Genomic DNA, 27993 nt, shown 5'->3' on the forward strand with positions numbered 1-27993 from the left:
GATAAAGCGATAATTCAGAGTTTTCCCTGCCTTGACCATAAACCCAGTAGACATAATAGACAACATAGCTTAGACATAAATGAAAACATAAAACAGGGAGATGAGCAAAGGGCACCAAGTGGAAACAACACTGCTTCCAAACATCATTTCTATAGCCTCCCAAATCTCCTAAAGCCACCAGCCAAGTTGGAGCACAAGGAGCTCTTCTGGCAGCATTCCAAAGCCCAGGCCCACCAACAGTTTTAGCAATGCTGCTTTCTTCAAGGCATGGACACAGCAAGGGCCAGGAGCATGGAGAGCCAGGCCTTAGCCCCAGGGTTCCACAGAACTATCACCCATGAAGGTTCAGATAAGACACATCCTCTCCAGGCCCCAGTCTTCTCTTCTTTATAATGGAGTAGCTGGACTAAGCCATCCCAAAGGTTCCTTTCCAATGGACATCCTTTACATTTATGCTCAGAGAAAAGTTGGTACAAAGGCAAGTGGGCATACTGGAGGTCTCCACACTGAATGGTCTCCCCTCGTTCAGTAAAAGCCGCCAAACAGGTAACTCCATTTTCTAATGTCTGGGCTTTTTCATTGCTGATTTCACCTCTCAGATTATTATTTTTAGCTAGCCCTGAGTAGTTAGCAGCCCTTTTTAGACAGAAGTATGTTCTCTCATTTGATAGGATCCCCATGGGAGCCTTTCAGTTTACATGTGCTACCTGCTTGGTCCTGCAATTTGAGTTTGCAAACTCTGGTATAGAGGTGTTACAACTCAACTCACAATAGAGTGTCTGCACCAGACCATGCTATTTATCCAAAGAAAGAGGACACAATCTTGCCTAATACATAAAGCCACCATTGACAGCGTTACCAAATATGCCAGGCACTGTAGTAGGCACACTATGTATATTATTCCACTCCCATTTTTCCCTGGATGGAAAGGAGTCTTAGGATGCAGAGTTCATCAGAAGGATGAGACTCAAACCACAGTAGAATGACTGCAAGCAGCCTTCCAGTTCATCGGGAAGATGGCACGGTTAGTGAGTATCTTATAGATTGCAGCACATAGCTACAGTACATACAGATCAGCTTTGAAGTCTGTTAACTAGCTTAATTAAAAAGAACCTCCATCTGCCCGCAGCCACCAAGTGTATCAAGAACAGACCCCATTTTGGCCAACATGCAGCATTTTAACCAGAATCAAGTCTCTCACCGCTTCAGCTGTTTCTCTACTACCTCTTGGAGAAATACAGATGTGAAGGGAAAAGCCTCTACAAAAGTGACCAGAAAATCCATTCAGACATGGAAGGGCCCATTAAACCAGGAGATTCAGTTTCAGTCTTAGAAGGGATGCTGACATCACTGTGTCAGGAATCCAAATGCCACTCAGAGGGCTTAAAGCACAATTTTAACAACCCCAACACAAGTGATTTGCTATGAAAAATGCAGGTGAAAGAAGCACAAATTATTTCAGCTTCACACATCTATTTTGCTCCACTGTTATGAGGAGTGACAATTCCACAGAACTGAGAAAGTAAACCAGACTTCACTGGGACCCCTGAGAAACTACATTTAATATAGACACATTTTTAATATCAAGCTCTTCCAGAGAGGTATCTAAAAGGAGCAAGAATCTGTAATGGTCCTGAATTAATGTGATATTATGTTTACAATTTCATCTCTCATGAAGCAAAAAAGCAAAATAGAATCCCAAAGTTCCAGGGATGATTAAACAGATTTTTCCACTAGGATATACACACCCTTGCTTTCAGCAAAAGACTCTGAGAGGTGGAGTTATTGAAGGATCTGGAGGGAGGATCATTACACCTTTCAAATGAACTCCCTGTGAGATAATGTTGTTTATTCAAGGGAAAGACATGCTAAATGATGCTGTAAAAAAATCAGATTGTAGATATATTTTAGTTCCTCTCTACTCACTAATAAAATCACAGCCGGTTAGCAGAGATGAGGTTCTCTAACTATGGTTCTGAAAAGCAGTCTTCACAAAGCAAGGATCCTAATCCTCCCCAAACTCCAAAGGCTGGGTCGCTTCCAGGAGGCCCTTACAGTCCTTGGAAACAGTCTGGGCCAGCCCCCGCCCCTCTGTCTGCCTCTTTCCAGGTGACTAAGCTCACACTGTGGAGCTGTGACCAGCTGCATCCAGGCCTTACCTGCTCAATTTTCCAGTTCTGCTCCAGAATCAAGGCAGAGTCCATTTACAGGGCTGGCCCATGCCCCCTGCCAGACAGCTGCATTCAGTTGCAAAAGAGTCCAGACTGGTGGAACTTGTTTTCTGGCTATTGTTCAAGGCAATTGTTCCCGTGAAACCCCAGGGCCCGAGCGGAATGAGATCCTTTGGTGTGGATGAGTGAGCAAGCCTAACTGTAGGCTTAGTAGTAACCCCTGGGGAAGAGGAAGGGTTTGGCTACCTACATTTCCCACCAAACAGGTATGTTAACTATTTCCTCCCCAGGAGGTTTGCTCGGGAGCATCACCTCCTCTAACTACTGCTGGGGCCTATTAAGAAAATCCACCTTCAAAGAATGAAGCAGGGCTCCTGCAGAGTCCTACCTTTTGTAGTCTATGTGGAAGTGATAATAATAGCCAACCTTAATGACATTCACAGTTGTGAGCCCCTGTGCTAACTGTACTACATACTTTATTTCAGTTAATCCTCCAAACTCTGATAAAAATAATCACCAACACTTATTAACGGCTTGCTATGTGTGAGGCTCTGTTGTATGTAACATGTTTCCTGCCAGGTACCATTAGATAAATATTATCACTATACCCATTTTACAGATGAGGCAATTGAGGATTGGAGAAAATAGTCCCATGGGTCATACAACTAAGAAATGTTGAGGCTGGGATTTAAATACAGATACATGAGTGTTCAATCATCCCATTTATTCATTCATTTTATACATTTTAATGAACACTCATCATGTGTTCATTAGACTCTGAGGGACTTCAAAGTTTCCCACACCAAAGAAGATACAGTTACTTGAGTTAAAACTATAAGCCAGCCAGCCAGGCACAGTGGTTCATGCCTGTAATCCCAGCACTGTGGGAGGCCAAGGTGGGAGAATCATGAGGTCAGGAGATCGAGACCATCCTGGCTAACACGGTAAAACCCTGTCTCTACTAAAAATACAAAAAATTAGCCAGGCATGGTGGTAGGCGCCTGTAGTCCCAGCTACTCAGGAGGCTGAGGCAGGAGAATGGTGTGAACCCGGGAGGCGGAGCTTGCAGTGAGCCGAGATCGCACCACTGCACTCCAGCTTGGGTGACAGAGGGAGACTGTCTCAAAAAAAACAAAAAAACCCACCACTATAAGCAAGCCACCTCTCTCTGGATTCCAGCTCTGGGACCAGCCTACATAGTTCGCAGTTCTGGTGCAAAATGATCAGAGCCTAAGCTTGAATTAATGCAAGGACAGAATGTAGCCACTAACCCTAGTAAATTCAGTCTCATCTAGTACCACTAATCCCAGGAGGCTCCAAACGGAGGGACCACAGCTCTGCAGAAAAAAGTAAAATAGGTCTGTGTTTGAATTCTGGCTCTGCCATCTCCTTATCAGGGCACCTTTACCTCCTGGGTGGCACAGTGCTAACAACATCCAGTTACCATAATCATTTTGTTGGGACCATATCAGGTAGCCTGTGTACAGCTCTCCCCGCATGTCAGTTGCAGTATAGGATCCAGGGAAGCTGCAAGGACTGCAGGAAGGAGATGCAGGCCTACATCCTGAAATTGATGATAAAGTTCTAGTGTAAGAACTTGCTTCTTACTGCCATAAATGGATAGTGTCCTAGGGGAGAAGCAGCTTCTACAGACGGTGCCAGGTGCAAGGCCAGTGATTTGAGGTGGAGGGAGGAAAACACAAACCCCATAAAATGGGCTCCAAGGGGATTTAGCAGCCATCAGGCTTGAGTTTCAGCCCACAGCACCTTTGTCCCATTTTGGTAACTCATTCCTTGACAAGTAGGTGGTCCCCTGAGTAAGCATGAAATTTTTCCCTTTGGCTTCAGGAGCTTGGTTGGGTTAGAGAGACCGGAGCTTTGGTCCGGATGCCTTAGACCCTCATTGTTACACTAGGCACCAGCGTGTCTGCTGACCTCAGCTACACAAAGCCCTCTCTCCTTCAAGGCTCCTCCGGAGAGGGCTGCTTACCCTTGGGCCACTGCCGGCTGGCTTTTGCCAAGAATATCAACAAACTCATCCTAGTTTTCTGTTTACCAGAAGATATATTTCCCCTGAACATCAACAGAATTCAGCATATTATAGCAAACGAAAATAACAGTAAACATTTATACAAGGTGAAAAATTTTAATAATAGGTTCCAGGCACCATGCTAAGCACCATCCCACAAACACCTCTCCACTTTCTTATCAGGCACAAACTACTAATGCCCCCTTTTCATAGATGTGGAAACTGAAGCTTAGAGAGGCTATGTGACCTGCCCAAGGTGCCAGGGTTAACAAACAGAGCTGGATTCGAACCCAGATCTGCCTGATTCTGAAACCCAAGCTTTTAAAAATCACATTGACTCAATGTTAAGAACAGAGGTAAAGATACTTTTAAATAGATCATGGTCATAAAAGAACTCAGAACTTCCAACTGTTATTCAAAATATGCAGGACACGTTAATGCAATCAAGCTACTTTTAAAACATCTCGAAGAAATTAAAGGAAAGGGGATGGGGGACAAATCCCAGACAGAGCATTGGCCAGCTGTCTTTAAGTAGAATGGGACGGGAGTTCAACACCCCCATAGTCTCCCTCCCTCCAACCCTCCACTAAGCTCCCAATATATCTTAGGGATGTGGGAAAACCTGAACGCACAAAACAGAACCACAGTTGCCCCAGGGCAGCCAAGAGAGGCGGCTATCTCCCAAAAACAGGCTGGCCTCATTTTGCAGTTTGTCAAGGGCCTGCCCTTAAGCTTTCTCTTTCTTGGGGGAAGTGGAGAGGGAAGGGACCTCAGGTCAAGACTTCTACAGACCAAGAGAAGCTCGGCTTTAGCTAATTAGGCACCTCCAGCACACATGTGAACAGCTAGTGCCAATAGCTTCGGTCAGCATTAATATGCTGGGTGTAGATCTTCTCCCTTCAAGACTCCATAAATTCAGCGTCTTAAGAAGTAGACCCAGAGTTCCAGGGCACAGCCTCAGCAGCCCAAGGCCATCTCCAAGGTCACTGGCCTTTCCTGATTTGACCTTCACTTGGGATCAAGTCCTCCTGAACCAGGTACAAACTAAAGCTCCAGCCTGATCCATCCAGCAGTCCAGGAGCCTCAAGATCACAGAACTCCCAGCTAGGTCCTACTGCCAAAGCAGGGCTGCTTCTTAATACACAGCTCTCTTCTTTCCAGAAACAAGCTGCATCTGAGAAGCCCAGGCAGGCCGTGCTGCTAGCATCCTGTGTATTTGGGTGAGTCCTCCACAACAAAATGCGCCCTTCATCCAGCTGAAGTCATATTTAAAATTACAGGTAAAACTATTCTAAGCTCAGATGCCAAGCCCACCCAGGAAGGCATGATGGTAGAGTGAACCTGGGTTCCAGTCCCAGCTTTTCCTCTTATCAGCTGTGTAACCTTCATCAAGTTACTTAACCTCTCTTAGTTCCCACTGCTGATTTTCAAAATTGAATGTAATCTTCCTGGCTTTGCAATGAAATTGAATGACACAATGTCTGCTAGATGCTTGGCATGTGGTAGGTGGTCATGAACATTGTTTTCTTCTCCCCTTGTCTGGCTTAAAAAACAGAAATGTGCTTCCCTGGGCAGCTCTATAGGTCATAAGGTAGCAAGAAAAGTCCTTATGCTTAAATCTGCCATGCCATCTCTTCTGGAGCCTAGTTTACACACACACACACACACACACACACACACAGAGTAATTTGCTATACTAGTAAACACAACCACAAGTTCACCAGGCTCCTTAAATTCCAAACAAAACTTCCAACTGCAAGTCTTTTTAATCAGGGCCCTCTGAACCACAAGCAGCCCTTGCCTGGGGCCACACTGCCTTTCCCCAGCTCACCCCTCCATACAGCCCCCACCAGCTGAAAAGTCTGGAATAACGACTTCAGACAGCTGGGTGATCAACACCCAGATTTTCAGGCTCAGCAGCCTAATTTGGTAAGACGGTTTGGAAAATATTGACATTACCCAAATGTCTAGGTGGATCCAGGACATTTGGGTAATGCCCCAGTTTCCTCTGAAACCATCAAGGTTAGAATGAATGGGGGTGGAAGAGGAGAGAAGGTGAATTTCCTGACCAGTAACCTTGCCCCCCGCCGCACCCCCCCAACACACACACACCACCACACAGCACCACAGAGCTCACGGTGATTTAGGCAGCTGCACCACTGGCTGCTCCACCAGGCTTTTCAATACCGGCCAAGGAAGACAAGGCAGTACATGTACCACAACCGCCCCCTGGCCCCAGAAATTTTAGAAAATCGCCCTACCTTGTAAGGTTCCTAGGCCAGAGCATTTCACTACATTGTGGCCCTTGGAGAACAGCGGACAAAGAAACTGAATGAATCTCACGGGATGGCAAGTCCTTTAGCCAGCTGAGCCAGCCCACACTGGGCCAGGGAATCCCAGGCACCCAGCAACTCCGTAACTAAAGGACTAGCTAGCAGGGATCACCATTCCCCAGGCCAGGAAAGAAATCTGATCCCCCAACAAAATTAACCTCTGAAGTGCTGAAGGATCGAGAGGTCAGGCCTGAGTGCTGGTATCAAGTCAGCTGTGAAAAGTTTCAGCAAAGCAAAAGCTAACACCAAACTCTGAAACCATTACCGTAAAGCACTGAATGGAAGGGCCCTCCATGTGGTCCCAGGGGAGTTTGCAACAGCAGGTCAAATTGAAGAAAATCTGAGAGTGAAAAACTACTTTAAATCCTCACAGACTGCACAAAAACGTTGCAGGAAGTCTTTCCAGCCCTAAGTGCTACTTTTAATGATGCAAAAATCATTGACTATAACATTTCTTAGCTCATTCCATTGACGTCTGAAGGCAAAGCATTTGATTGAAATGATTAGCCTACGGAGAGAATTTCTGAACCTAAAAAGGAAATGATACCTGTTTGTACAGTTAACGACGACGCACATACATTATTTCCGGTGATGTCAATTTTGATGCAGTGCCAACAAAAATATGCATTAATTCCTCAGGCTACTTATTTCAAAAGAAAAAGAATCTCAGTCTAGGCATGGCTATATTAAACATTATGGTACAGAGGCTGGAAGGGGAGGTGGGTGGGAGAGAGTCCCAGCTCTGGGATGGGAAGGGGTTGCACCGACTAATCCCTATTAAAACCTGTAATCAAGGCACTCAGAAAGAACTATGTAAACAGATGCTATGAACAATGAACAACTGTATTACTACTGAGAACTCAAAAGCAAACTTATGTTATAGCCACAAGCTTTATTTGAAAACGAAGGATTAAGATGTTCTCCCAAACCCTGACTCCCTCTCCAAAAATCCTACCAGTTGGTTCCTGGCAGCTTTAAAAGACTTTCCCCAAGAAAGGCTCTCCCCCTGGCCAGGGTGGCCTCTCCAGTGGAAGTGGGGAGTGGGGGTTGTGGCCCTGGGGGATGGTTAGGGAAGGAAGCAGTAACTGGCTCCAAGTGAGGTCTCTGTGTGGTCAGCGTTTGCTCAGCAAACAGAAGCTTTCAAAATGGAATGAAGAGCCATTCCTCCCCCCACTGAAAAGGGAGGGAATAAAAGATCTGCTCAAAGAGTAGAGGAGGGTCTGGTGGTGATTCCCAGGTGAATGAAAAAAAGATTGTAATCTCGAAGTCCCAACCAAAGTTAATCATTCACATCTGATCCTTCAGGGCCCTCCTCCACTTGAAATACTGCTGAGGCATCTGCCGTGGGGAGTGGGAAGCAGAGGTGGGGGTGGGCAGTGGGTGAGTTTGAGGGAAGGGGTAGTGTCCAGACTTATTAAGACAAAAAAGTTGGGATAGACCCAAGCTCTGGCTGACAAGGATGCTTCAAACCACCCCTTACCTTCTATGCTGTCCCTGGAACTGACTATCTTTACGATATTACTTCTTTGAGAATCTGTCCAACATCCCGAGTTAACTTGGGAATGGGATGGTGATTGTGTGGTTTGGAGACACATAGGCACATGGGCACAGATGCACACACACACACACTCTAAAAAGTTTCCATTGATTCCTTGCTCTAGGCAAATATAATAGGTAAACATTCTGATTTGTCATCAAGGTAAGCTAGGAAATGTTGATCTATTCATTTATTCATTCATCAACTAACATATTTATAGAGCATCTGCAATGTGCCAAGTGCTGTTCTAAGTGCTGACGATACAAGTAGTCAATAAAATAGACCAAAAAATCTCGACTGTAACAGAACTTAGCTTCAATGGTAGAACTATAAAATAAGTCAGACAAAATGTAAATTTTACGGTACATTAGCAATAAATGATCAAGAGAACAACGTATTGTAAAGAAGAAGATGTGATTTGTGAAGGGGGGTGTTGGAAATTTTACATGGGGTGGCTATGGCAGGTCTGCTGAGGGCATGGTTTTTATTACAAATCTAAAAGAAGTATGGGAGCTGGGTATCTGAATACATTTTGGTTTTATATCTGGGGATAAGGGACTTCCAAGAGGAAATGGTCCGTGCAAAGGCCCTGAGATAGTATACGACTTGTAATGCATTCCAAGAATGAGTGGCTGGAGCAGTGAGTGGTGAACCAAAGTGGGGTGAGGAGGGGGTTAGGCCAAAGAGTCCAAGGGTACAGGGAGAGAGGAGAGTGCCTGAGTGGGGCCCTGAAAGTCAGCGTAAGCAGCTTGTCTTTTACTCTAAGGGAGAGAGGATACACTGGAGGGTTAACAGATGGAGTTTCTCCTTTTTATAAAAGTTCATGTAAATGTACAACACTAAACATATCATTTTGATTATACATGATTTTTACAGGGGCGAGTTTATTGCAGGAGACATAGTGCTTTAAGGAGGTCTTAGTTTTCTTTCTGTGGTTAAAAGGATCACACCTTTCATGTGAAAGGCTCTGAATTATTTGCAGCTACAGGTTCTAATTGAGTCAGGGTTTTCTCATGGTTTGAAAGATAATAATTAGCAGGGATAAGGGAGACCCAGGCAATGGGAGAGGAAAAGGGAAAGTAAACCAACTCCATGAGGGTAGATGCCCTTTGGCGCTTTTCAAAGGCTTGCTCTGTCATTTTTGACCCTTGCTTCTAAACAGGCCAAATTCCAAAGGGCTTCCAGAACTCATAACACTTTTCTCCCTAGAAACAATGTTATCAGTGATGTTAAGGTTTCCAGGTTACTCACAGAGCCATCTATAAAACCAAAATGTAGCTGATGAACTCGACTCAGGTATCAAAAAGTAGAAGAAAACTTTATTCTTGGAATACAGTACATAATTAGACAAAACAGAAAACCACAAAGATGAATCTAAAAAGATGTTCACTTATTTCTAATGAGTATTTTATGAAACCAGTGCTAGTGAAGACACTTTGCTCCTTTTCCTCCAATATATTCAACCCTCTTTCCTGGCTCTTCCCTGCAGGCTGAAAAATGTATTACTAATCTCATCAAATACAACAAAACCCAAAACCTTTTTTTTTTTTTTTTTTTTTAAACCTCATGCCCATATTCTCCTCCACAATCATGCCGGTCTCTGCTCCATATTACAGGAAAACACCTCAAAGCAGTAATTTGAGTTGTTTCATGTACTTCTCATGCTCCATGATCCTTCAACCCACCAGGCAAGATGTTTGTTCCCACTACTCCACTGAGACCACTTTCTGTTTTCCCTGAGAACATCGATGGCTTCCTCCTTGCCAAAGCCAACGGTCAACTCTCTATCCTTACCCTACTTGAGTTTTCAGCAGCAGGTAGCATCGACAGATTCTCGCTTCTTGAGTGGGCCTCATCCCGGGTTTCCATACCGTCATCTGCACCTGGTTCCTACCTTCCTAACTGTGCTCTGGGTCTCCTAAGCTCACCTTCCTCTTCATCTCTCCAGAACTCAAGGGCCTCCATCCCCGGACCCCTCCTCTTCTCTAACTATAACTTCTCACTAACTTCTAAGTAAGTTATAACTACCACTTCTAACTAACTTATTTTCCTGGGTGATCTCATCCATGGTTTCAAATACTAGGTGCAGGCAGACAACTCTAAAGTCTGTAATCTGTAGTCTGGCCGCTTTGTGTACCCAACACATCTGAAATCACATTTACCTTACTCAAAACTACTGCTCCCAACTTCCAATGTGTCTGCACCCCCATTCCCAAAGTCTTCCGTATCTCAAAGTATGACTCTCCATTAACCATCCTAATTTCCTCCTTCCTTCTTGCCTCCGATGTAATCCATTAAGAAGTCCTTTTGCCTAAAGCCCCCAAATATACCTTGAACCCAATCACTACTGAACATCTGCAGTAAGATAACCTTGGACCAAGCTGCCATCATCTCTTTCCTGCAACAGTCACCTCCCGGGTCGCTCCACCTTCCCTCATGCCCTGCTAGGCTCCATCCTGCACACCCCAGCGACAGCAATCTTTCTCCAGTGTACAGCAGATTCTGTCACATTGCTGCTTAAAGCCCAGTGACAGCTTCCCAGGGAAGTTAGAATAAAATTCAAATTTGTTCCCTCGGCCTAGAAGCCCTCATGTGATCTGGCTCCTCCTCTTCATTCCGTCCAAAGACGGGACTCACAAATGCACCAAGCTTCTTCCCACTTCCTAGGTCCTCGCACTGTGCCTCCTTTCTGGAATGCTCCTGCCCATGTCTCCCCCTCGGCTGCCCGTTTCTCATGGGTCAGATGTTGGTTGGAATGGCACCTCCTCAGGGATTTCCTCTTAGACCCTGGCCCAATTACATTCCACCATATGATTTTCCTCATGGCGTCAATCAGTCAACACATTGTCTTTCAACAGTCTGTCTTTCCCTCAACACAGTCAGCTCCTTGAGCACAGGTGTGCTGTTTGCTTTTGTTCTGAGCCATATCCTCCTAGTGCCTAGATCACTGCTGATGTGGTCCTGGATCAACCAAGCATAGGAGGACAAAATGGAACTGATTATTCTATGCTGTCTCCTGGGGACTGTGAAGTACTTCCAAGGACTTTAGTTCAATGGTTTCATTTGGTCACAGACCCACTTGAGAACCTGACAGAAACTTAAGTCTGTCTCTCCATAAGAAAAAAGATATACAAACAATATTTTACACAATATTTCCAGGGACTCACTGATCCCCTGAATCCTGTCCATAAAGCACAGGTTAAGGGCAGCTGCTTCTGAGTTTTATAATACTTTAGTTTCACTTTGTGTGTGTGTGTGTGTGTGTGAGCTGGAGTCTTGCTCTGTTGCCCAGGCTGGAGTGCAGTGGGCTGATCTCAGCTCACTGCAACCTCCGCCTCCTGGGTTCAAGCGATTCTCATGCCTCAGCCTCCTGAACAGCTGGGACTACAGGTATGCACCACCATTCCTGGCTAATTTTTGTATTTTTAGTAGAGACTGAGTTTCATCATGTTGGCCAGGCTGGTCTCGAATTCCTGATCTCAAGTGATCTGCCTGCCTTGGTCTACCAAAGTGCTGGGATTGCAGGTAAGCCACCACACCTGGCAGTTTCACTTTTATAGTGACTTTGTTTCCTAATTTGGGAATCAGTATTATACTCAATTCAGTTGCTTTCTTCTTGCTTGCTAGTAACAGAACAAAGAGAAAGGGAAGGGAGGGAGGGAGGGAGGGAGGAAGGAAAGCTCTCCTGGATGAATGAACAAGAAGGAAAACATAAAGGTTTAAAAGAGGATCTGTGTGTATGGGACACATTAAAAGATGTGACACACATCTCATTGCCTGATGTGGAATTTTACTGGGTGTAATCTGCAACAGGCAGTGGGAAGTGGAGTCTTTAGCAAAGATTTTGAAGTATAGCAGTTAATACTAGGGAGTTTATGATTTTCAACAAGAATTATACGAAACTAGGCAGCTTTGGGGTAGAAAGTGAACAGCATTCAAAACCTTTGCCAGATACCAGACTGGACACTGGGAATATAAGGCAGAGGAAAAGGAAACGCCCCAGTCCTGAGAGCTCTTTACATGGAAGAGACAAACAAGCAAAATCATTATGGATGTTACGGGGAAAGTGATGACAGAAATAAACAGGGTGCTGTGAAAGGGAGTCACACAGGAAGCACTTACTTTAAATAGCATGGTCAGGAAAGGCCATTCTCAGGAAGTGGCATTTAAAGGAAGACATGAAAGATGAGAGGGCACCAACCAGCCATCAGAAGGAGAAAGCCAGGTGTTCCAGATGAAGGGGTTGGTGAATGGATGGGGGACACATCAAGTGCAAAGACCATCAGAGGGAGAGGCTGGGTGTGCTGGAGGAGCTGAAAGGTGGCAACCATGTTTGAAGCTTAGTAAATGGGTGTGAGGACATCAGTGGAAAAGAAAGTCTATCCTCTGAAGAACTCTCAAACCCATTAATAACAACTGATCCTAGAAAAGTGTCAATAAAGAGCTTTGAGAGGTAGTCAGTGTGCCTCTGCATCTCCCCCTTTCCTTTTCCACTTTCTCTATGCTTTTCTGGGAAATAGGACCTAAAGGATAAGCAGAGGGACTCCCTTCCTGTTAATGTTCTTTTCTTTTATTTTATTTTCTAATTTTTATTTTATTTGTTTTTTTTGCTTTGTTTTGTTTTTGGTTTTTTTGAGATGGAGTTTCACTCTTGTTGCCCAGGCTGGAGTTCAATGGCAGGATCTCGGCTCACTGCAACCTCTGCCTCCCAGGTTTAAGCAATTCTCCTGCCTTAGCCTCCTTAGTAGCTGGGATTATAGGCATGTGCCACCACACCCAGCTAATTTTGTATTTTCAGTAGAGACGGGGTTTCTCCATGTTGGTCAGGCTGGTTTGAACTCCCAACCTCAGGTGATCCATCCGCCTCAGCCTCTCAAAGTGCTGGGATTACAGGCGCGAGCCACCACACCTGGCCTATTTTTATTTTTTGGAGACAGAGTCTTGCTCTGTCATTTAGGCTGAAGTGCAGTGGCACAATCTCAGTTCACTGCAACCTCCACCTCCCAGGTTCATGCAATTCTCATGCCTCAGCCTCCAGAGTAGCTAGCACTACAGGTGTGCGTCACCGCACCTGGCTAATTTTTTTTTTGTATTTTAGTAGAGACAGGGTTTCGCCACATGGGCCAGGCTGGTCTCAAACTCCTGACGTCAGGCAATCTGCCTGCTTTGCCCTCCCAAAGTGCTGGGATTATAGGTGTGGGTCACTGCACCTGGCCCTGTTCATGTTCTTATGCAGAATCTCTGCTTCCACTGGGTCCGGGGAAGCAGGACCTCGCTCTTTCCATTCACCCAGATTGTGGATCCCTTCCTCCCTACTGTTTCCAGTGAAGTGGTGATACTGTGCTCCAATTATATCACAAAAACAGAATGAGCTGACTTTCAGTTTCAAATATTTAATCTTATAGAGTTGTAGTTTCTGTTACCTTTTGTTGGATAATTGTTGAGATTGTCTGGAGTCCACATTTGTGATTACTCACATGTAAATGCACACATATTCCTTAATCTCTAAACAAAAGTTTTCATTCAGCAGAAGAGTATCCAATCTGTTATCCATCCTTATGCCCTTCCCATTCTTAATCTGAAACCAGTGGCTTGTTAACAAAACCTTAAACACAGCTAAGGAACAGGACCATGCGGGTACCAGCATCTTCAGCCTCAACTCACAAATCCAGACTTTCCACCCTCAGTCCAACATCAGGGATGTCTTTTCTGGAAGGGTGCCAATTGGCTACATCAACTGCAAAATGGCAGCATTTCCAGTAAAGGACATAAGAGGTCAAAGTTACTCTCAACAATAACGATAATTAAACTTTATAAGCTTTACTGCCTACACATCTCATCTCATTTAATTCTAAGAACTGTTCTAACATGCGTTATTATCCCTATGTTATGAAAAAGAAACCGAGGCTCAGAGAATTTGGATGATTTGCTTGTAATCATACAACTGCCAAGCGACAGACTGGAGCCAAATCCTGTTTGATTTCCATGACACGGCATTAGAGGAGTGAACACCTCCAGGTCACTATGCCAACAGATGACACTAAGACACGTAGTGGGCCAGGGCCATTCACAGGTTATCCCACAGTCCTTCAGCTCCTTCTAATACTTTTGGGTTTGGTCCAATTGAGATACAGTCATTTACCAAATTCCACACTATAGATGCTCCTCCTATATTTGCAGTGATTGTTCTCTTTAAAATATCAGCTGGATATTGACTTGTGTGTGCCAGGCATTGTGCTGGGGAAACAGTGGTATGTCAAAGAGAAAATGTCTCTCTCTACCCCCTCATGGAGCTTATAATTGGGTATATGTGGGGGTATCGAGCAGTCAAATAAAAAACAAATACATTTAACCGCAATCCATGATACATGCCATGAAAGAAAAAAAATAGTAAACCATGAGGACATATTATAGGGAAGAAGAGAAGGAAATTGTTGTCCACAAAGTCAGAAAAATCTGTACTGGGGCTGCCTGTATAGGAATGCTGTGCAATGCTGAAAGTTGACAATTTTGGTGAAAATTTTGAAACTTGTCCCTAGATGTAGCTTTCTAAATAGCAAAACCTAGATTACCCCATAAAACCCCATCCCACAGACCCCTGGCTAAGAACAACAGCCACAGCCGGGTGCGGTTGTTCACACCTGTAATCCCAGCACTTTGGGAGGCCGACGTGGACGGATCATGAGGTCAGGATACCGAGACCATCCTGGCTAACACAGTGAAACCCCATCTCTATCAAAAATACAAAAAAAAAAAAAAAAAAAAAACCTAGCCGGGCGAGGTGGCAGGCGCCTGTAGTCCCAGCTACTCGGGAGGCTGAGGCAGGAGGATGGCGTGAACCCAGGAAGCAGAGCTTGCAGTGAGCCGAGATCGCGCCACTGCACTCCAGCCTGGGAGACAGAGTGAGACTCCGTCTCTAAAGAAAAAAAAAAGAACAACAGCCACGAAAATTTCTGTGTCATTGTCTCCAAGGCCATAAGGAGTAGCAGCAGATGGCAAGGCTCGACATGTATTTCAGGGAACAGTCTGAAGTGAGGCTATCCTGCCTCTTTGGTCATGATCATAACTCTAGTTATTTAGAGGAAAACAGGAAAAAAACCAAAGAAGCAAATCCATGCAATTGGGTCTTTATTAATTAACTACTTTTTTTTGAGACAGGGTCTCACTGTCACCCAGCAGGAGTGCAGTGACACAATCACTTTAAAATGTTAAAGCTCGTTGAAACTTTAAACTCCTGGGCTCAAGCAATCCTCCTGCTCCAGGCTCCCCAGTAGCTGGGACTACAGGCGTGTGCCATCATGCCTCTAATTTTTATTTTTATTTTTATTTATTTATTTTTGAGATGAAGTCTCGCTGTGTCACCCAGGCTGGAGTACGGTGGCGTGATCTCGGCAAACTGTAACCTCTGCCTCCCGGGTTCAAGTAAGTCTCCTGCCTCAGCCTCCCAAGTAGCTGGGACTACAGGTGTGTACCACCACACCCAGCTAATTTTTGTATTTTTAGTAGAGATGGGGTTTTGCCATGTTGGCCAGGCTGGTCTTGAACTCCTCACCTCAGGTGATCCACCTGCCTTGGCCTCCCAAAGGGCTGGGAATACAGGCATGAGCCATCGCCCCTGGCCTATGCTTGATGAAGTTTTTAATATTTTTGAAGAGACAGGGTCTTGCTTTGTTGCCCAGTTGGGTTTCGAACTCCTGGCCTCAAGCAATTCTCTCGCCTCAGCCTCCAAAAGTGCTGGAATATTACAGATGTGAGCAAGTACACCTGGCTTTGGTCTTTTAAAAAACAGAAAATTAAAGGAGACTTAAAAGAACATGACTGGCTTTGAGGATCTATATTTTATTAAGGGTGCTGTAGGGGCACAGAGAGAATTCAAATGTTTATTTTTGCAGCTGCACTATTATCTCTATTAAGATGAATGGGGAATGAAAAAAATGTTTCAATGCTACTCTTTGGCTTTTTCCAATGGGAGTCCGGCTCCAAGGACATCCTTGAGTGTGTCTACCACAGGGTGAGATAATGAGGGAGAGGGACAGGTGGCTGGGGTGAGGAGAGGGAAGTGTAATTGGGGAGAAGGAAGGGATTGGAGAGGAAACTTATAGGTGCTCATCACCAGCAGCCCCTAGGCAGACTGTGACTTAAGCCAACAGTTGGGGACTCTGATCTCACTCCACTTCCTACACCCAAAGTTTTCCCACTGGCCCCGGTCATGCAGCACTCATGTTGTAGGGCACACTGCAGGGCAGAGGAGAGAACACTGTAACAGAATAGAAGCTTGGGGCTGAGCCCCCGCATCTGTCACCACATTGACTTTGGCCAAATCACTTCCTGATTGTGGCTCTCAGATTACTCTCCTGCTCACTGAGCAGGCTGCCACCCCAGAGGTCCTCTAAGAACCTTCCAAGTATGAATGTTTTGTAAAACTATATCCCTAGATCTCCCACTGAATTCCTTCTCAAAAGAAAATTCATTTGCCTTGTGATTTTGACTCATGATCCATCTGTCCCCTACTGGGGACAGACCCTGAATTTACTGCAGACTTTCCAGGGGCCGGGCATTGTATGAAATGCTGTAAATACCTTTTCCCACAGGACCCTTCCTACAGCCCCATGAGGTCGTAGTTTCTCTTGTAAGAAAACCTGTTCTATACCTTAGCTTTGGTATTTCATTGTTTCCCTTCTGAGTTTATAGGGACTATAAAATAGGTTCACAAAACCTTTCCCAACCTCTGAACCACAATCTTGTCTACAATGAAAGGGAAAAAAAAAAAAAAGTTTGGCAAAGAGCCCAACTCATTCTAGGTATTTGCCTAGCGGAAAGGCTAGCTGAAAAAGTTATAGACTGGTTAAGAATTAAACTCCTTCCATTTGATCATTAGTCTCTAAGAGAAAAACTGCTTTGAATGGAAGAAGAGAAGTTAAATCGAGTGACTGGCACACAGAAAGTGCTTACAAATTTTGCTATTGGTTCTGAAAACCAACAGCACGCCAGAGACTCTACTAACTTTGTATACAACATTGGTATCAAAACTCACAATATCCCAGTATGATACATTTTATTATCCCTCATGTACAGATGATCTACAGCTCAGAGAGGTTAAGTAACTTGCTCAAGGTCACATAGCTAAAAAATGCTAAAGCCAAAATCTGGACCCAGGTCCACGTTATTCATAAATCGGTGTCCTTCTAGGGCTTTCTTAAGCTCCCATTTATCGAGTTCTTATCATGATGGTTACTGTGCTGAATTTTCTGGTCTTATTTCATCCTTCTGACATTCCTTATGCAGTAGGTATAATCATCCCAAGTTTATATGAAAAAATTGGGGAGCAGTGGGTTAAGTAAGACGCCCAAGGCCACACTGCTGGTAAGCCCTCAGGCTTCTGATTTCAAAGCCCATGCTTAAAACTACTCTTTATCACCTCTGGATTTTTGCCTTGAGACTGGTAATTGGCATATTGGGGATGATTTTCTTGACTTTACAGACAGCCACTTCACTGGTTTGAGTATTAAGAGTGTATTGACAACAACCCTATCCCCTGGTCACCCTTTTCCCCCCTTTCTTTTTTTGTTTTGTTTTGTTTTGTTTTTGAGATGGAGTCTTACTTTGTTGCCCAGGCTGGAGTGAAGTGGCGCAATATCGGCTCACTGCAACCTCTGCCTCCTGGGTTCAAGTGATTCTTCTGCCTCAGCCTCCCGAGTAGCTGGGATTACAGGCATGTGCCACTGTGCCCGGCTAATTTTTGTATTTTTAGTAAAGATTGGTTTTTGCCACGTTGGCCAGGCTAGTCTTGAACTCCTGACTCAGGTGATCCACCTGCATTGGCCTCCCAAAGTTCTGGGATTATAGGCTTGAGCCACTGTGCCCAGCCATAAGTGGGTGATTCTATTAGTAGGCACCAACATGGTATTAAGTTGGTGCAAAAGTAATTGCAGTTTTCACAATTAAGAGTAACGGCAAAAACCACAATTACTTTTGCACCAATCTAATGGTTTCAAGTTCTATATTTTTGCTTAAGTTTAGAGAGAAAGATAAATGTTCTCATTCAATTCAGAGCACAATGCAAACTGATGCTACATTTGTAGGTTCAGCTGCAGGGAGTTAGCTGGACCTAGACAGAAACTCCATTCTTCAGCCAACTTTCTTCCAAACACCATACCAGGAACAATGGAGTATGGATAGAAGAAGTATGTGAATGGTTCAGGGTAGCCCCATCACCAGTGCCAGAAGATACTCGAGACTGTGCTCCTCTGTAGTGCATCAAGGGTATCATCTGCACACACAAATGTCAGAATTATAAGAAAAATATAGAATACGAGGTTTATTGGCAGCCCACACTAGTGTGCATACATTAGGTCCAAGAATGGTCTTTGCATTTTTGTTTATAAGAACAAAAGAAGTGAAACACCCTAAATATCCACCAATTGGAAGAGAGTTAATCAAATTATGGCTCCTCCATAGAATGGAATATTGTGTGTGACCATTAAGAATGATGTTAATGAATCCTGATAAAGAAAGATGCTCATGCTATACTATAAAATTACAAAATTAGATTATAAAACATCTCTCATCTTTTAGAGGCTGTATAATGTAATTAAAATCAAAGACTATAGAGTCACACTGTCTAGCAAATCCTGGCTCTGTCACTTTTAGCTGTGTGACTTTGGACACGTTGCTTAAGCGATGTGTGTCTGTTTCATCACCTGTACAATGAGTTCTTACTCCCAGAGGTGTTGTAAACACCAAATGAATCAATACATGTAAAGAATTTAGACTAGTGTGTGACTCATAGCAAGCAAGTATTCAAGACATGTTTGGTCTTTCAAAAAACAAAATGTCTAAGTGCTCACATGATTAAAAAACACCTGGAAAGCACCACAGTGTTAATGATAGATTTCTCTGTGTCATACAACATTACAACCTTTTTCTTTTATCTCTATTGCTTGCTTATCTGCATTTTCAATATTTTTTCCAAAATTAAACATGGACTAAAGAAAAACCAAAGAAAATCACATTTAATATTTTTAAATCCCAATCTTTTATCAGAAACAGAAACCTCACCAAAACTCATTTTTTAAAAAAGCCGTGGGTCAGGCCAGGTAATTACTAAACCTGGAGTCTGGAGAAAGCACGTTGTGTTTCCTGGTCTTTGCTAGTTTGATGGCCTAACAGCAAGAAAGAATTTGCACCCCAGCACCTTGATCCTGAAGATGCATAGGCAGGGCTGGGGAGAGGAAGAGTCTAGAGAGATGGGAAAGCCTGATTTCATTCCTAGCTATCCACTTAGTTTAAAATGTCAGGAAGTTTAGCGGATTAAGGGTATTACAGTCACTATTCATAAAGGTGTTTTGTTAGAACTTCTAAATAGCAATCTGGTGAAATAAGCCTTGCACAGGCTTAAATGAAAGCCTGTTACAGTACTTAAAGTTTCCTAGAGAAGGAAAAAGACCCCCAGGTATTAATTTACCTAAAGAGCAGCTGCCTGGAAGACACTGTAATGTATCCTAAGTAGCCAATGCTATAAAATAGATAACCAGTCACAGAACTAGGAGGTTTGAGCCCAGATCACCCGGTGGTAGAACTGCAATTAGCAGTAATGAGAGGCATGTCTACATTCTGATAAGAGCCACAGCTGTACATATATTATAGACTTGGGTCCTTTCTAAAAAATCCAAGGACATTTAAAGCTGTTGGAATCCAAGAGGCAGAGAGGCGTGTTTGAATTTCAAAATTCACAAATTAAAAAAAAAGTAGTGGGGGCTGTCACGCTTATCTCACGAATGCATCTGGATGGGACAGTATGTCAAACTCCAGGGAGAAAAGGAGACTTACAATTATTAAGCCCCTATTTGCACAGCAGACACAGTGCTATTCAAGCCAATCAACCTAAGTGTTCTCGTTTGCAGTCTTGATCCACAGGGGCAGACAATCTTATAAATGAGTCTCTAAATCAAAGGTCGGCAAAACAAATTCCATTTTCCCCCAGTCCTTCTTATGAGATCATAGAAGGTATCTCAAGAAAAAAGACATCTTCACAATTAGGGGGAAGATGGGTCAGGATGAGAAGTCTTACAGAATGGAAGGGGGTGGGGTTTGAGAGAAGCGGGCTTGGGAGTGAATTCTGGCTTCACTAAGAAGCTGAGCTATACAGACTGGAGCTAGTCTACCTGTCTGAGCAGTTTCCTCATTTGGCTTGGGTAATGAGGAAACACTGGTGAACAAGACAGGTTCTTGCCCTCAAGATGCTTAGAGTATAGATGAGATGACAGGCTAGTAGCGGACATTTATAATATGATGTATTTGGTGCTATGATAAGGAAAAATTCAGGCTATCATTGGAGCAAATAGGAGGGACACCCAATCTGGTCTTCCGCGTGGGGTAGAGAAGGCTTCCTGGATGAGGTAGAGAAGGCTTCCTGGAGGAGGTGACATTTAACGTGAGCCCTGAAGGGATGGGGTAAGGGTGAAGAGAACGTCTCTGCAAAGGTTGAAAGGCAAGAAAAAGGATGGTTTGGGGCCTGGGGGAAGCAAGTAATTCAGTGTGGTTGAAGAGGAGGAGGGGAAGAATAGCAGGGCCAGATCTCATAGTAAGCCCGGTAACATTTGAACTTTATCCAAGGGGGATCGGAAGCTCATAGACAGGCATTCACTGCTTTTGGAAAAGCCATGGGTAGCAGAGATGCAGACACACCAAAGGAAAATTACTCCAGCTCTGCTTTCTAACTCAGAAATCTCACGACGTTGTTTGCATTTTATCTAATTTCTCTGATAAAGTCAACATTTTAAAAATTATGATGTCCACCCCATGGAAAGCTGTAAATCACAACATTATCTCACAGCTCATTTGTCACAGGTTCTAGAGCCTCGTTCAGACACCATTGAGTTCAACGAGCACCTGCCTCCATGCATTTCATTTTGGATAGTCAAATCTCAAATTTCATACAGGGCTGGTTATCTAGTAAACTGAGGTCACTCTAGACACTCAGAGCTGAAAAGAAAATTAGGGGCCATTTGGCTCAAATCCAAATTTGAGTAAGTAAGCTCAGGGGGAAAGCACCTTGCTTGAGGTCACAGAGTTTAGGGGTAGACCCAAGGTTAAACCTCAGACCTCCAACATCCAACCTGCGCTGTTTTGTTTTGTACCTTCCTCTCTCCCGTTACAGACTAGGAATTCCAAATTCCTATCCCAAGGTCAGGGAGGTCTCACTGACGCCTGTGTAGCCATGTGGGGAGGGGAAGTCTCATTTGCCGGTAAGCACTACAGGAAGTGATGGTTGAACAGGATGGGACTGATAAGAAGGAAAAGTAGTTACAGTGATCTTATTCGTTTAAAAAAAAAAAGCAGCAACAATACAGCAGTCGAGGAAAATAATCAATTCTATTTAAGCAAAGCACTTTAAAGTAACATTTCCAGCATTATCCTATTTCAAAACATTTATCAGATGCCAGGGAAATTAAGCATGTGCAAGTACCTACACCACTCTGTGCAAACGGTTTATCTAGCAAAACAAGCAGGCGGGGAAAAAAAAAAAAGTTCTGAGGAACTTCCATTTTCAACTGCCAAGAGGATCAAAGACACTAGCAACAGAAAAAGAAATACACAAGTCTAAATTTAGTCATCTCTCATACTGGTTAAGTCCTTTTCCAAAGTCTGTTGGCTGTTGCCTGGACACAGCTTTGGTGTGAATGACTTTCATCTGAGCCTCTATCCTAAGGGTCAAGCTTAAGATGCTGATGGCAAGCATGCTTGTTTGCATCCCTGAAGTCTCTGGCTGTTAACGGGCAGGAAAAGCTCTCTGGAAGGTTTTGGACCTCAAGAAGTAGCTGAAAAGAGTCAAAGTGATAGAGGAAAGACAGAGAAGACAACAGGCATTCATACACATACACTGATTTAAACTTTTTTTTTTTTTTTTGAGACAGTCTCACTTTTTCACCTAGGCTGGAGTGCAGTGGTGCGATCTTGGCTCACTGCAACCTCCACCTCCCATATTCTCCTGCCTCAACCTCCTGAGTAGCTGGGATTACAGGCACATGCCACCACACTTGGCTAATTTTTGTGTTTTTGGTAGAGATGGGGTTTCACCATGTTGGCCAGGCTGGTCTTGAACTCCTGACCTCAGGTGATCTGCCCACCTTGGCCTCCCAAAGTGCTGGGATTACAGGCACAAGCCACCACGCCTGGCCTGATTTAAACTTAAAATACACAGGCTGAGAGTTCTGAAATATTTGGTTTCTGCAACTTTGTTCGACAAAACAAGGCTCTCTCAATGACCAAGCTCACAAGATTTCTGCAAGGGGTAAAGTATGATAATGTTCTCTTCTATAAAAACATTTTTTGTTTTTGTGAATATAAAACATTTTTACAAATCCAAAACAGCACCACAAAGCAAAGGATCTAAAGTATGTGGCTGGGGATAGCAGGCAGTTACTGTGCCGCGGGCTGGTCTTGGAAGATGATTATAGCTGAAGCCCCAGAGCGCTGGCAGTTGTGCCTCCTGGTACCACCACTCCATTCTCCAACTGCAGCTGCTGATCAATGGGCTCACACACCAGGCTCAATGGAGACAAATAATTAGTCTGACTTACCTTTCAAAGGAGAACTAATTTCTTCAAGGGCTGGCTTTTGTCCCCCCAGCCAACCTGTCAAATCTATCTTCTTCTGGTGACCCGGGTGCACAGCACATGAATACACTGTGCTGGCTAAATTTAGACTTTGAGAGCCTTTCTAACCTGTCATTTCACTCCACAGAAAAGCAGATCAGTTTCTCCAGTGAAAATAATACTGCCCACCCAATCAATGTGGAGAGATGAGGCAAAGCCCCAAGGCCACTCAAGGGTCCTCTCAAAATTGCCCTGCACCTCCAGGAAAAATTCTGTTCACACATCCTGGGTATATGAACAGGGAGTCTCCTTTTCAAAACTTTTAGGGAAAGCAGTGCACCATTTTACTTAATCACCTAATTCTTCTGTTTCAGAAAATCCTATGGAGTCCTTACTATACCTATAAAACCCTTACCAAAAATGGGCTGGCGCGGTGGCTCAAGCCTGTAATCCTAACACTTTTGAGAGGTCAAGGCTGTGGAATCCAGAAGTTCAAGACCAGACTGGATGACATGGTGAAACCCTGTCTCTACAAAAAAAAACAAAGATTAGCCAGGCATGGTGGTGCACACCTGTAGTCCCAACTACTCTGGAGGCTGAGGTGGGAGGATTGCTTGAGTCTGGGAGGCAGAGGTTGCAGTGAGCTGAGATTGTGCCACTGTACTCCAGCCTGGTTGACAGAGTGAGACACTGTCTCCAAAGGAAAACAAAAAAAAAGAAGAAGAAAATGATCTTTGGAAACCAGGGTCTGGTCTCAGCTCTACCTCTAACTATGTGCAAATTATTTTGCATTTTTGTACCTTGGTCCTCTTTTTTTTTTCTTTTTGAGATAGGGTCTTGCTTTGTTGCCCAGGCTGGAATGCAGTGGTATGATTACAACTCACTGCAGCCTCAACCTCCCAGGCTCAAGTGATCCTCCCATCTCAGACACCTGACTAGGCAGCTACCTGACTGCCGGCATGTGCCACTATTCCTGGCTTATTTATTTATTTATTTGAGATGGAGTTTTGCTCTTGTTGCCCAGGCTGGAGTGCAATGGCACGATCTCAGCTCACTGCAACCTCTGCCTCCTGGGTTCCAGCGATTCTCCTGCCTCAGCCTCCCAAGTAGCTGGGATTATAGGCACCTGCCACCAGGTCTGGCTAATTTTTGTATTTTTTGTAGAGAGAGGGTTTCACCATGTTGGTCAGGATAGTCTTGATCTCTTGGCCTCATGATCCACCCGCCTCAGCCTCCCAAAGTGCTGGGATTATAGGTGTGAGCCACCGTGCCTGGCCACAATTTTTATATTTATTAGAAGGAGGCATGGGTTAAACATTTTTCAGAAGAAACATCTTTGGTGCCTCTGCTATTGCCCCCAGGCTGGCATGACCTGTGGAAACCTGGCATTCCAAGGAGACCCTTATCTCCAGAATACAATACCCAGTCTGCTCTGTTTATAATCGAGCCCTAATGATTCCCTATGGGAGTCTGGACACCCTGAATCATACGACTGAAAGACCTTTGAAAGATCACCTCTGTCTCCTCACCTCCCACAGGAACCCCTTCTGTATTATCTGGGATACACAGTTTTCCAGATTCTGAGTGAATATTCCCAGGAACAGGGAGTAACAGGGTCTCGAACTCCTGACCTCAGGTGATCCACCTGCCTCGGCCTCTCAAATGCTGGGATTATAGGCATGAGCCATTGCAGTCAGCTGGTTCCCTCATCTTTAAAATGATGAAATCTCATTGGGTTGTCATGAGGATTAAATGAGTCAATTTAGGTAAAGTGTTTGGCTCACAGTACATGCTACATACATGTTAGCTGCTGCTGCTGCTATTACTACTACTGCTATTATTCTAGCTTACCCAGCTATCCGACCTCAGGCAAGTTCACTTCTCTGAGCCTCATTTCAGTTTTCTGGCATGAAACGTGAAGGACACAGCAGCTTGCAGGAGTTCTGCAGGAGGAAGTGAGGTGAAATACTTTGAGCATTCAGCTCACTGCCTGGCACAATGAGGTACGCAGAAATGCTGATTCCCTGTCTCTGTATTCCTCTCCTTATTGAAAATCTCTCTTATTATAGATAGGACTCATTTCTCCCTCTTTTTTTTTTTTTTAAAGAATGATTAAGCCGGGCGCAGTGGCTCACGTCTGTAATCCCAGCACTTTGGGAAGCCGAGGCAGATGGATCGCCTGAGGTCAGGAGTTCAAGACCAGCCTGGCCAACATGGTGAAACCCCATCTCTACTAAAAATACAAAATTTAGCCGGGCCGGGCGCGGTGGCTCAAGCCTGTAATCCCAGCACTTTGGGAGGCCGAGACGGGTGGATCACGAGGTCAGGAGATCGAGACTATCCTGGCTAACACGGTGAAACCCCGTCTCTACTAAAAAAATACAAAAAACTAGCCGGGCAAGGTGGCGGGCGCCTGTAGTCCCAGCTACTCGGGAGGCTGAGGCAGGAGAATGGCGTGAACCCGCTGGGAGGCGGAGCTTGCAGTGAGCTGAGATCCGGCCACTGCACTCCAGCCTGGGCGACAGAGCGAGACTCCGTCTCAAAAAAAAAAAAAAAAAAAAAATTAGCCGGGTGTGATACAGGCACCTGTAGTCCCAGCTACTCAGGAAGTTGAGAGAGGAGAATTGCTTGAACCCAGGAGGCAGAGGCTGCAGTGAGCTGAGATCGCGCCACTACACTCCAGTCTGGGTGACAGAGCAAGACTGCATCTCAACACCACCACCACCAACAACTATATATATATATATATTTACACATATATGATTAAAACTCAGCAGAATCACTTGGGATTGAAATTGTTCTCAAACATTTATTGAACTTTTATCATGTGGCAATTTCTTCTCAGGCCTTGACTTTATTTTATTTTATTTTATTTTTTTGAGACGGAGTCTCGCTCTGTCGCCCAGGCTGGAGTGCAGTGGCCAGATCTCAGCTCACTGCAAGCTCCGCCTCCCGGGTTCCCGCCATTCTCCTGCCTCAGCCTCCCGAGTAGCTGGGACCACAGGCGCCGCCACCTCGCCCGGCTAATTTTTTGTGTTTTTAGTAGAGACGGGGTTTCGCCGTGTTAGCCAGGATGGTCTCGATCTCCTGACCTTGTGATCCGCCCGTCTCGGCCTCCCAAAGTGCTGGGATTACAGGCTTGAGCCACCGCGCCCGGCCAGGCCTTGGCTTTAAAGTATTAAGACAGACAGAGAGGGTCTTTATTGTCAGAGAGCTTGTGGGTTAGTGAGAATGAATCAGAAGACACTTCCGTTCTTGCTCTGCCTTGGAGCTGAAACTTCATTCCAAATAAAAGCTATCATTTATTGAGATTATCACAAGTAAGCCTCACAACGCCACCAAGAAGCACTTCTTACTATCTGCATTAATCTACTCTAAGTCATTTACTGGTTAGCAAGTGGCTGAGCTGGGATTTGAGTTGAACCCTATTCCGGAGTTTTTGCTCTTAACCACTGTGCTATACTGCCTTGGGTTCAAAGTCTTGCATCAAAAGAAGCACTGGAAAAAAGGAATGGCAGAGGAGAAACCCTGACTCCCTAAAGCACATCTGGTGGTGTCTGGAATAACAGCCATGGCCAGTGCAGTCCATGATGAGGGCTTAATGCTTGTAATGTGAAAAGCAACCCAGTGGATTTAGATGCTATCTTCTTTCAGCACCCCCTTAAGTTACACTAAGGCACTGGGAGGGAGAGGGAATTTATGAGAATGGCAGGACTGAGCCCCTCTTGGAAGGAGGTTCTGAAAAAAGTCACTGTAACCTGATCAGAATACCAAAACCACCCAGCATCAGAGCCCACTGCTTTATGTTCCATTAGCACCAGGTGGTCACTTCTTCAGTGGCAGCAGAGAGAAGCCAGGCTTCTCTGGCCAGAGCCCTGCATTTGCAATGCCCCTTGGTTCCTAGGGGTGCTGTAAGTTCCTTGCCAGTATTGACTGACGGCAGTGGGGAGAGGACAGATCAGGACTTTACATGCCCACTTGACAGAAAGGGAAAATGAAGCACAAAAAAGGTGTGGATTACACAAGAAACACGATTTCTGAAATTAAAGGTTCCTCCTGAGGACATTTTAGCCTGGCAAGCTTACCACCTTTCGGCATCACAATTCTAACTGTTCTGGTGAACGTACAAAAGAAGCAAATTAAGCCTTTTAAGGTGATACGGGCCGGGTGCGGTGGCTCAAGCCTGTAATCCCAGCACTTTGGGAGGCCGAGACGGCGGATCATGAGGTCAGGAGATCGAGACCATCCTGGTTAACCCGGTGAAACCCCGTCTCTACTAAAATATACAAAAAAACTAGCTGGGCGAGGTGGCGGGCGCCTGTAGTCCCAGCTACTCGGGAGGCTGAGGCAGGAGAATGGCATAAACCCGGGAGGCGGAGCTTGCAGTGAGCTGAGATCCGGCCACTGCACTCCAGCCTGGGGGACAGAGGGAGACTCCATCTCAAAAAAAAAAAAAAAAAAAAAAAGATACGGAGGGGAACGTAGGACCAGTGTAATAACATCTGCTGCTAGGAATTCCAGGTGAGCTTCTGGATGGTCTGGAGGTGTCTCCATCTCTGGAGTTTTAAGACCCCTGGTGTTTGGGAACCAATTTTCAGGAGTTCACCAGCAAGTGAAGTGAACAGGCTTACTCAGACTGGACGCAATTTTCCTAAGATGTTTTCTTCTCAAATATTCCTGAACTCACAAGAGTTCTAGTAGCAACTAGAAATAGATAGTATTAGTAGCAATTTGACAAAACCGGAAGCTAGAAAATCTAAATCCAATGAACAGAATGGCTGTTTTTCTTCCTGAAGAATAAGAGCAGCAGATCCTAATAATCCAGGCTAGCAACAAGGAATGGCTTTGTTCTCATCCCCAGCTCTTAGAGGCTGGTGAGGGTCTGCTCCATGCCCACAGCCCTGGTCTGGCCTGTCCAGAACAGTGGGAAGTACGCAGGTAGGTGGGTGTGAATCTCTCACTTTTCCCACCAATAGGGTCCAGTTGCCTCCTTCCTGGAGAGGCAACAGACCAGAGCAGGGGTGATTCTTTTACCTGCTGAACTCAAGTAGAACTAACTTAGAGATGGAGGGAAGTGGGTGTGGGTAGAACAAGAGAGGCAGTGTTCCACACTTGGCAGACTGAGTTGTTTACCCCTGGGAGTCGCTCAGTAGAATCATTTCAGATAATGAAGAGGGCTTGTATTGCAGGGTCAGAGGACCTGGATTCTGGTTCTGTTTCTAGTCACTTGCTTGCTGTGTGATTCCAGACAAAAGACCTGGTCTCTCTGAATCAGCTGTATCAACTAACTTAAGGGTAGTGGCAATAGTTTTCCCTCATAAATGGA

At 44.7% G+C, this 27993-nt stretch overlaps 1 protein-coding gene and 1 long non-coding RNA gene across 21 annotated transcripts in view; one reads left to right on the forward strand and one right to left on the reverse strand.

Moving 5' to 3' along the window:
- Positions 1 to 27993, reverse strand: part of NAV2 (neuron navigator 2) — a 767244-nt gene that overhangs the window by 92132 nt on the left and 647119 nt on the right. For 3 of the 20 annotated variants that reach the window (XM_074014042.1, XM_045370401.3, XM_074014040.1), the window contains exon 1: positions 6462 to 6759. The exons of 14 other annotated variants lie outside the window; for them this stretch is intronic. In XM_074014042.1, the coding sequence (XP_073870143.1) occupies positions 6462 to 6487 (26 nt within the window). In that variant the 5' untranslated portion in view covers positions 6488 to 6759. Of the gene's footprint in view, positions 1 to 2159; positions 2209 to 6461; positions 6760 to 27993 lie in introns of those variants that run through there. 3 more of the 20 variants (XM_074014045.1, XM_074014044.1, XM_074014043.1) reach the window with 1 other exon arrangement.
- Positions 5139 to 7194, forward strand: LOC141408468 (uncharacterized). Its single transcript, XR_012423364.1, has 2 exons — positions 5139 to 5237; positions 5362 to 7194. It is a non-coding gene; the product is annotated as an uncharacterized lncRNA (long non-coding RNA).

This window comes from Macaca fascicularis, chromosome 14 (genome assembly GCF_037993035.2).
Source record: "Macaca fascicularis isolate 582-1 chromosome 14, T2T-MFA8v1.1".
Classification (NCBI taxonomy): domain Eukaryota; kingdom Metazoa; phylum Chordata; class Mammalia; order Primates; family Cercopithecidae; genus Macaca; species Macaca fascicularis.